Source organism: Nematostella vectensis, chromosome 5, assembly GCF_932526225.1.
Source record: "Nematostella vectensis chromosome 5, jaNemVect1.1, whole genome shotgun sequence".
NCBI lineage: Eukaryota > Metazoa > Cnidaria > Anthozoa > Actiniaria > Edwardsiidae > Nematostella > Nematostella vectensis.
In genome coordinates, this window is record NC_064038.1 from 10,816,878 (window position 1) to 10,826,535 (window position 9,658).

At 38.0% G+C, this 9,658-nt stretch overlaps 1 protein-coding gene across 2 annotated transcripts; it reads right to left on the reverse strand.

Moving 5' to 3' along the window:
- Positions 1 to 4,817: 4,817 nt before the first annotated feature.
- On the reverse strand, positions 4,818 to 9,622 carry LOC5517666 (zinc finger CCHC domain-containing protein 9). 2 transcript variants are annotated; one of them, XM_001637631.3, is made up of 5 exons: positions 9,431 to 9,620; positions 6,382 to 6,767; positions 6,061 to 6,208; positions 5,662 to 5,832; positions 4,818 to 5,118 (listed from the first exon to the last, which is right to left on the reverse strand). In XM_001637631.3, the coding sequence occupies exons 1-5, from the start codon at positions 9,507 to 9,509 to the stop codon at positions 4,997 to 4,999; spliced, it is 906 nt and encodes a 301-aa protein (XP_001637681.3). In that variant the 5' UTR covers positions 9,510 to 9,620; the 3' UTR covers positions 4,818 to 4,996. The 2 variants fall into 2 exon arrangements, with proteins under 2 accessions (XP_001637681.3, XP_032217980.1); XM_032362089.2 differs by lacking the exon at positions 4,818 to 5,118 and having other exon boundaries at positions 5,663 to 5,828; positions 9,431 to 9,622.
- Between the last annotated feature and the right edge of the window lie 36 nt (positions 9,623 to 9,658).

Here is a 9,658-nt window from a genome sequence, read left to right on the forward strand (position 1 = left end):
GATCTGCACGCAGTGGATGCTGTTTATCATAACTCATGTAACGTGAACTTTAGAACTGGTAAACAGATTCCTAAAGGACATGACGGAGAAGGCGAAGAAAAGTACCAGAAACGAACTCTCGGCCGCCGGACTGACACCATCAAAGATGCTGCATTTCTGAAGGTAGCAAGATTTTTAGAAGATAATGACGAAGAGCAATTAACTATTTCCGATCTTGTTTCCTTAATGGAAATGTATCTCGAAGACGACAATGAAGCCCCCTACAGCAACGTCCATATGAAAGCTAGATTACACCAGCATTTCGGTAATGAAATAGCCATTAATTCTATAAACAACCAAAATGTCGTTAAATTTCGGGAAACAACAGCAAGTATAATCAGTGACTTCTACAAAAAACCTAAGGGCGATGATAGCGAAGTCGAAAAAGCGAAGATTATCCAAACTGCAGTAAGATTGATCAAGAGTGAGATTAAAGACCTACCCACTACAACAAGCGATTATCCCTCTAGCGATGAAATGTCCTCCGTAGAAAAAGCGTTAGAATATTTACCAGATCTTCTTTTTTTTGTTCGCCATACGCGACAGTGCAAAAGTATGGAAGAAGTGCAGCCGTGCACCAGGGCACAGACATTCCCAGCTATACACCGGATAAACAAGTTCAGTACATAGCGGACAATGTGGACCATAATACGCGTACTTTAGATGGAAGCGGCACATTCCATGGTATGGGTATCATTGCAGTAATCACTCCTTCCTTAATCGGCAAGAAGCTTATTCCGAAGAGAGATGTGACTTCAGACGTGGTGTTTGACGGATATGAGTCTGGGCCCTCAACCAAAGATTCTACTCACGAAAGAAGATCCAGTGTATGTTGTCTCTCTGTGGAATTTGATGGCAAGATGGTATTGAGAATTAAGAAAGACGTATTTCTCAGTAATCCAGCGAATAAACAGAGGTTCATTTATCTGCTAGGTGACAAGCTCCAACGCTCAGGATACACCGTTTTACATGCCCCTGGAGACGCAGACTTGGCAATTGTCGAAACAGCCATTCAGTCTGCCAAGACCACTACAACTGCTTTGGTCGGCGAAGATACAGACCTTTTGATTTTGCTATGTCACTACGCTGATGCGAACGATCATGATATTTTGTTTATGCCTCAGACAAAGCAAAAGTCAGGTACCATGAGAGTTTGGAACATAAAGAATACAGTTGAGGCACTTGGTCCCGACATTTGCAAAAACATCATGTTCGCGCACGCAATACTAGGTTGCGATACCACGTCTGCTCTATACGGCCTGGGAAAAGGTTTATCCCTGAAAATGTTAACCTCAGATGCGACATTCCGTCAACAGGCAGATATATTCCATCAAGCAGATGCTGCTAAGAACGATATTGCTGCTGCAGCAGGGGAGAGGGTCCTCTTGTGTCTGTACAAGGGTCTCAAAGATGAAACGCTGGACTCTCTCCGTTATGCAAGATTTTGTCAAAAGATTTCGACCGGGAACACACAGGTTCGACCAGAGAGCCTGCCCCAAATATCTGCTGCAGCCATCTACCACAGCCTTCGTGTGTATCACCAAGTACAGCAGTGGAGAGGTATTGCACTTCCACCAGAAGACTGGGGGTGGAAGGAAGTGGACGGAAAGCTCCTACCGCAAAGAACCGATCAATCTGCAGCGCATCCTTCTTTGCTGGAACTGATTAGATGCAACTGTAAGACAGGATGCTCTAGTCGAAAATGCTCTTGCAAAAGGCACGACTTAGATTGTACTGCTGCTTGTGGTACTTGCCGTGGACAAAGCTGTGACAATTCCTCCCCGCCTGACCTAAGCAAAAGTGATTGATTCATATATATCTCGCTCAGCATTATGCTCCTGCCTCAATGGCATTGTCGGAGCCGTAAAGATTATATGAAAACACCGAGACAAACGATCTTTTCAAACGCTCCGTTTCAGATAATTAAAGAAATTTGTATGCGGATTTGATAACTTTTTTTGAGGTTAATAGTCAATTGAGCCACAAACATTTCCCATATAGTACCAAATACAATGGAAGTTAATAAAATTCTACTTTGGGTTTCATTCAAATACTTTTCTGGCGTCAAATGTCCTTGTTACCTCTTAAATCCATTACTTCCTTGTTTTTACGACGCGGGCACCCTGTGGTTAGCTATAATTTAGTCTCTTGAGTAGAAAACATTCCGAAAAGGCCAAAACACGCTTAGAAATTAATCAAATCGTATTTTTGTTTTGATGAAAATGATTTTTTTATCATCCCCTTTTGATATTTATTGTTTAATACACTAATGCTTATGTATTACGACATGGGTACCCTGTGGAAAAAAACTGTCAACTTTGCACTTCCACCAGAAGACTGGGGGTGGAAGGAAGTGGACGGAAAGCTCCTACCGCAAAGAACCGATCAATCTGCAGCGCATCCTTCTTTGCTGGAACTGATTAGATGCAACTGTAAGACAGGATGCTCTAGTCGAAAATGCTCTTGCAAAAGGCACGACTTAGATTGTACTGCTGCTTGTGGTACTTGCCGTGGACAAAGCTGTGACAATTCCTCCCCGCCTGACCTAAGCAAAAGTGATTGATTCATATATATCTCGCTCAGCATTATGCTCCTGCCTCAATGGCATTGTCGGAGCCGTAAAGATTATATGAAAACACCGAGACAAACGATCTTTTCAAACGCTCCGTTTCAGATAATTAAAGAAATTTGTATGCGGATTTGATAACTTTTTTTGAGGTTAATAGTCAATTGAGCCACAAACATTTCCCATATAGTACCAAATACAATGGAAGTTAATAAAATTCTACTTTGGGTTTCATTCAAATACTTTTCTGGCGTCAAATGTCCTTGTTACCTCTTAAATCCATTACTTCCTTGTTTTTACGACGCGGGCACCCTGTGGTTAGCTATAATTTAGTCTCTTGAGTAGAAAACATTCCGAAAAGGCCAAAACACGCTTAGAAATTAATCAAATCGTATTTTTGTTTTGATGAAAATGATTTTTTTATCATCCCCTTTTGATATTTATTGTTTAATACACTAATGCTTATGTATTACGACATGGGTACCCTGTGGAAAAAAACTGTCAACTTTGCACTTCCACCAGAAGACTGGGGGTGGAAGGAAGTGGACGGAAAGCTCCTACCGCAAAGAACCGATCAATCTGCAGCGCATCCTTCTTTGCTGGAACTGATTAGATGCAACTGTAAGACAGGATGCTCTAGTCGAAAATGCTCTTGCAAAAGGCACGACTTAGATTGTACTGCTGCTTGTGGTACTTGCCGTGGACAAAGCTGTGACAATTCCTCCCCGCCTGACCTAAGCAAAAGTGATTGATTCATATATATCTCGCTCAGCATTATGCTCCTGCCTCAATGGCATTGTCGGAGCCGTAAAGATTATATGAAAACACCGAGACAAACGATCTTTTCAAACGCTCCGTTTCAGATAATTAAAGAAATTTGTATGCGGATTTGATAACTTTTTTTGAGGTTAATAGTCAATTGAGCCACAAACATTTCCCATATAGTACCAAATACAATGGAAGTTAATAAAATTCTACTTTGGGTTTCATTCAAATACTTTTCTGGCGTCAAATGTCCTTGTTACCTCTTAAATCCATTACTTCCTTGTTTTTACGACGCGGGCACCCTGTGGTTAGCTATAATTTAGTCTCTTGAGTAGAAAACATTCCGAGAAGGCCAAAACACGCTTAGAAATTAATCAAATCGTATTTTTGTTTTGATGAAAATGATTTTTTTATTATCCCCTTTTGATATTTATTGTTTAATACACTAATGCTTATGTATTACGACATGGGTACCCTGTGGAAAAAAACTGTCAACTTTGAACTTAATTTTAAGCATGTTCGCCTGGAGGAATTTTCTGGAATTTTCAGTGTGTTAGTTAGGTCACTAACATCTATCGGTCTGCAGTGAGAAAAATTATTTTGCAATTAGTTTGACTTAAAACCATAGATTGACTGGACTATTTTTCGCTCACAAACGATGTTGCTATGTTGGGAACAATAAATAAGAAATTACGCAAATAACATATAAAAAAAGACTGGTGAAAATATTGCAATACTTCTTTTGATAACTGTGGTTTGATGCAAAGGGATACCGCCTGAGAATCAAGGTATCGGAACGTAAAAATAGCTAGAAGCCGTATGAATGTTAATAGAGGAATATAAACAAGATTATTGAAGATTTAAAAAACTTTTTAGTTTTAATTACTGTGATATTTTCTTATTCATTTGATACCGCTGAATCATTACAGGTAACAAGACATGGATTCTCCGAGCTGTCCTAGAAAAAGGGGGTTGGGATTTCCAAAAATGAAACAAAGAGTTTAAAATAATATATAATATCAAGCAATTGATTTATACATAAAACGCTTGATCCTTTTTTGGGTACATGCATTCACTAAAGTGTGCAAAACACTATTAAATTCCATCTAGCAAAACATTGGTCTCCTTCGCATATAACCCATCTACTCTTGAACTTTTCTGAAGTCTAGATTTCACATTCGTTTTGTGTTTGGATAACCTGAAATCTAGAGATGCCTGTGAAGGGGATATATATGTGCAAAGAAAAGCACTGTTTGTGGCGTTATATTGTTAAGTGATTGAAAAAAAGGGTTCCAAACTCCAGCATTATTGTTTTTTTACAAAAGGTATGTAACATGCAAGCCAGGAATCCAGGAAGGATTCCAAAACCCAGATTTTAATTGTAGAATTCTTCAAAGGAGAGCGCTTCATCTTTCACTTCAAATTCCCAATCAAAAGTGAGAATTTCGACCTGACTAATGTTTTTAATATTATTTTATGACTGCAGTAAAGACTTTTTAAAAGTCTACATGCATCTCACATAAAATTCAACAGTGTCAGCCTCTATGCGTAGTGCACATTTACATATCTTATATCTACAAACATAAGGTTTGGATTTTAGTGAAACATTTAAATCAAGAGAAATGCCTAAAACTTGACAACTTTTTGTTTGGGTTTCTTTGGTCTATAAGTTCGTGGGTTTTCATCATCTGGATCTTGCTCAGCATCTGCACTTCTGAACATTTTCCCATGCTTTGCCCATCTTCCATCTATAAGCACAATAAGTAAAAGTCTATTTATGAAAATTGTGCATGTATTATGTTATTTAACTCAACAGAATAAGAGAGTGTGATGCAGAGAGTTTTTAAAGAGCCACAATCACTCACTCAGACATACCTTTTAACGGTTTTACATCCCACATTGAATAGATGGAAAATGGAAAAGAAGAAGTGTGAAGGTGGGCGAAGAAATAAACAAAAATGAAGGTTTTGTGGGGGGATCAACAGATAGGCAGATGAAGGAATGACTGGAGGAGTGGATGGAGACAAAGAGGGGAAAGATTGAGAGATAAGGGGGTATTGGTGGGATGCAAGAAGGGAGAGTGGGTGTGTGGGTAGGGTGAGCTGCGGGAGGATTGGGCAGAGAGAGAGTGGAAGGAAGGTGGACAGGTTAATAAACCAAGAGGAGTAGAGAGATGGATAAACAGAGGGAATAAAAAGAGGAAGTAAGGTTGGCAAAAAGAATTAAGCTATGAAAATACTTTACCACAAATGAAAATACTTCATTACAAATCTATTGTATACCTACTGTACCTTGTTTGTTCCTCTCCAACTCAGGGCAGTCTCTTCTTAGGTGCTCCACAGACCCACACTCCTTGCATCCCCCACCTTCAGGGTAAAGCCCCTTAGGGTTGTCAGGGCAGCTACTTGATAAATGGCCTGTCTCACCACAGATAAAACACTTTGCAAATGGAAAGGGACTTTCTGAGTGAAAAAACAGAACAAAGTTTAGTAAAGATTACTTTCTATCTTAACCACCATATGTTGGCTAAAAAATAGATGCATGTGTCAGACGTTTGGTAATAGCAAACAAAATTACACCCTAACTGCATCCTCCAATGACTATGGTTACTTCTGTCATCAGAGGATAATCCTTCTTTTTAGAAATTAATCTTTAAGACCTTAATGGGGCCAAAAGGCCCTATGGTGTACCTGATGTTGTGGTGACCTTGCAGTGCTTTGTGATGTGTGAAGTTGCACCACACTTATAACACACTCCAACACCTGCGCTGGTCTTCTTGGTTTGTGGACAATCTGCAGCACGATGACCAAGCTCACGACAATGGAAACAAGTCACACCCTATGAATCAATACAAAATTGTCAGCTATCCAACACAAGAAAATAAACTATACAACACAAGAAAATAAGTGATTTAAACGTTTATGACTGAACAGGACATGAACAGGAGGAAACAGGGCACACGAACAGGAGGAAACAAAGCAATCTTGATACAGACTATCTGTATAAATTACCTTTTGTTTAGCTCTTCGCTTCCTCCTCGCTTCTCTTTGCTTTTCAAGTTTCTTTTCATATTTTGACTCTCCAGAGAAGCTCTTTTTGAACTGTGCCACTGCATTTTCCCTATCTGTTTTATTATTTTTATTAGGTAATTTATTAAAATTCTTCGGCTTTTTTTCAAAATGCTTTTGACTGTTTTGGGGTGTAACACCTTTCTCTGTTTTCACATGTTCCTGTTCTGTTTTTGACTTCTTAACTTTAGAAGGTTCTTCCCCCAGCTGTTTATCTTCCCTTTGTCTCTTCTTTTTTTTCTTCTCTATTTTTCTGTCTTTAAGTTCTATGCTTTCTGTCTTCTCTCCAGTGTCCTTATTTTTGCTTTGCTTTCCTTCAGATGTTGTCCCTACAGGTGAGCAAAAAATGACCAATTTTATGAAAAGCATCCTAAACAACTTCTTTTGTCCAACATACACCAGTTGAGGTACCCTGTTAGAATTGTCATCTCTCATGTTTATCATATCATCATATCTAATGTTTATTTTTAAATACAGCGAGCAAGTAACATAACAGCCACTTTATGGTAAAGTACAGAGTCTTTATCAACAGCTTCATCACTTGTCTTCACAGGCCTATTTTCAATGATGCAAACAAGAACAAATAATGTATGACATGCCCATCTTTAGAAACTCAGCAACGACTAGGAGTGACATACCTGTCACTTGCAAGACGGAATAAATGTTGTGTGTTGAAGTGTCATATTTTTTTGTGTGTATTCTGCAGTATTTCACACTGTTTCCCATTATCATTTTCACACTTTAGCCAACAATGAATGTCTATGCATTTGCCAATTTAGCTTCACATAGTGTCAATTGGTATTAAAAATTAAACATAAGTATTAAGCCCTAAAATGGAGATAAATCACTTGAGTGGATTGAAGTTTTGACAAGAAATCAAAATTTCCTAGCATTGAATTCGTTGTTTTGCTTGTGTGTACAGTCGTTTGACAAAAGTTGTTGGAAACCTCCTTTACTACTACACGACAAGCCCGCATGCATGTGTAATCAAAGGCTCTGTGAGCCAACTCGTGAATGCAAATTTATTTTTCTAGTTACTTTCTTGTGTGCATAAAAGACAATAAACATTCCACACATATTTTAGGTGTTCACAGTTTTACTGGTTGCGCTGTAATACTGTTGGTATCGTACCGTTCGAAAAGTTTTTGCTAGCATGTCAAATTTCAGCATATATTCTTTTCTGAAACAAATTAAAATACCCATAGTAACTGATCACGCTACTGTTATACAATGTGTTTGTATGAGTTTTGTTTGATATTTAGTTTAGGTGATTGGGAAGAAAAATTAATTTGTGGAAATCTATCCCTTCTATTTTGTCCTTCTAACAGAGGCTTTTTTATTACCCTGCAAACAGAAGCTTTCTAGGGGGCTTTTCCCTTTGTGTTTCTCAGACTTAAAATTCAAACACACAATACGAAAAGCCAGAGACGCAAATTGGCGAGTCCTAAAACAAAGAGAATTATAAGCTTTGCTAGCATTTTACTTGTTTTGTTTGCAAACTAACAGCTTGGATGATCAATCCGACCATCCAAGTTTACACATGAGTGATCCGATGATGCACCTCCACCAACACACCGCAATAACTCGGGATTATGCGAGATAGTCACGATATCAAACATTATCACTGATATCTGATATTGAGATTAGTATATTATCATTGTTTTCCTCTAATTGTATGCTATTAGATAGTGGTTAGACTCCTTTCCTCTCCTTTCCTCATCCCTCGATATTGTGATATTATCGGAGATTATCTTATTTAATCTACTAGATATCTATTTAGATAACCTCCTTTCCTCTGCTGGACCCTCGATATCGTGATATTATCGGAGATTATCATATTATCATCTACTAGATGTCTATTTAGATACCTTTCTTCCATCTGCTGTACCCCTCGATATTGTGATCTTATCGGAGATTATCTTATTAGAATTTACTAGATGTCTATTTAGATCCTCTCCCTCCATCTGCTTTACCCCACGATATTGTGATATTATCAGAGATTATCTTAATAGAATCTACTAGATGTCTATTTAAATCCTCTCCCTCCATCTGCTTTACCCCACGATATTGTGATATTATCAAAGATTATCTTATTAGAATCTACTAGATGTCTATTTAGATCCTCTCCTTCCATCTGCTCTACCCCTTGATATTGTGATATTATTGGATATTATCTTATTAGAATTTACTAGATGTTTATTTAGATCCTCTCCTTTCATCTGCTCTACCCCTCGATATTGTGATATTATCTGAGATTATCTTATTAGAATCTACTAGATATCTATAGAAGTTTTTTCATCCTCTCTGCTGGACCCCTCGATATTATCGGATATTAGACTACAAAATCTACTGTGACTGTCATGGTTGTAGAACGAGTATATATGTGATATTATATGATATTATCAAGTCATGAGATGCAATAATCAAGGTTCAACACAGCAGTTCTAAAGTTATAGTATCTGATATATATCAGTAATTAGATGGACTATCTATGTGTAAATCTTGTGATATTATTTGATATTTTCAAATCATAAGATGCAATAATCTAGGTTCAACGTGGCAGTTCTAAGGGTATAAGATCTGATAAATATCAGAAATTAGATTTGTGAGCTTTGTTATAATATCGACTAAATATCTGATACTAGAACCCTGTGAAAAAATATCTGATTTATATCCGATTTTCGATGAGTGATAAATATCGTATAAATATCAAAGTGCCAGAAAAGTTCGATATCGCACCTTTATGGATTATGCATTCCCGAGTTAAAAACTACTGAACCGCCTAGCTACATATATTAGCCACCACTACCGCGCCTTAGTCTGAAGCTATGAAGTGACGTGTAGTATTGGCTATAGCTGTTATGGGTTACTATACCGTTTGGAGGGAGAGAGTAAAATGTTCTATCAAGTAAAGATAAAACTGTAAAAAGCACGTGCTGAAAAAAAAAAACCCCTGTGATGGTTAGCTTGTAAACAAACACTCGAACGCTACCTTTGCTCGGATCTTCAAACTTTCCCCATTCGGTCGCCTCGTGAAAGGTTTTCTTGGGCATCCGAGCGAAACGTGTCATGGCGTTTTTCGGAAGCCAAAGAACAAGATAAAAACTACTAACAAATCGATGGCTTGTGTTTGTCCGCCATGTTGAAACTGATCTTTGCGCATGCGTGTAACCACAGGCTACCCAGAGCCCTACAAAAATCAAGAAGATATATAGTCATC

What these genes read in the sequence shown, in the direction of transcription:
- LOC5517666 (XM_001637631.3), bottom strand. Translation starts at nt 9,509, where the DNA reads ATGACACGTTTCGCTCGGATGCCCAAGAAAACCTTTCACGAGGCGACC. An exon ending in AGCGAAGAGCTAAACAAAAG is followed by an intron (nt 6,209 to 6,381) that starts GTAATTTATACA and finishes ATTGATTCATAG; the next exon opens with GGTGTGACTTGTTTCCATTG. An exon ending in CAAGGTCACCACAACATCAG is followed by an intron (nt 5,833 to 6,060) that starts GTACACCATAGG and finishes TTTTTCACTCAG; the next exon opens with AAAGTCCCTTTCCATTTGCA.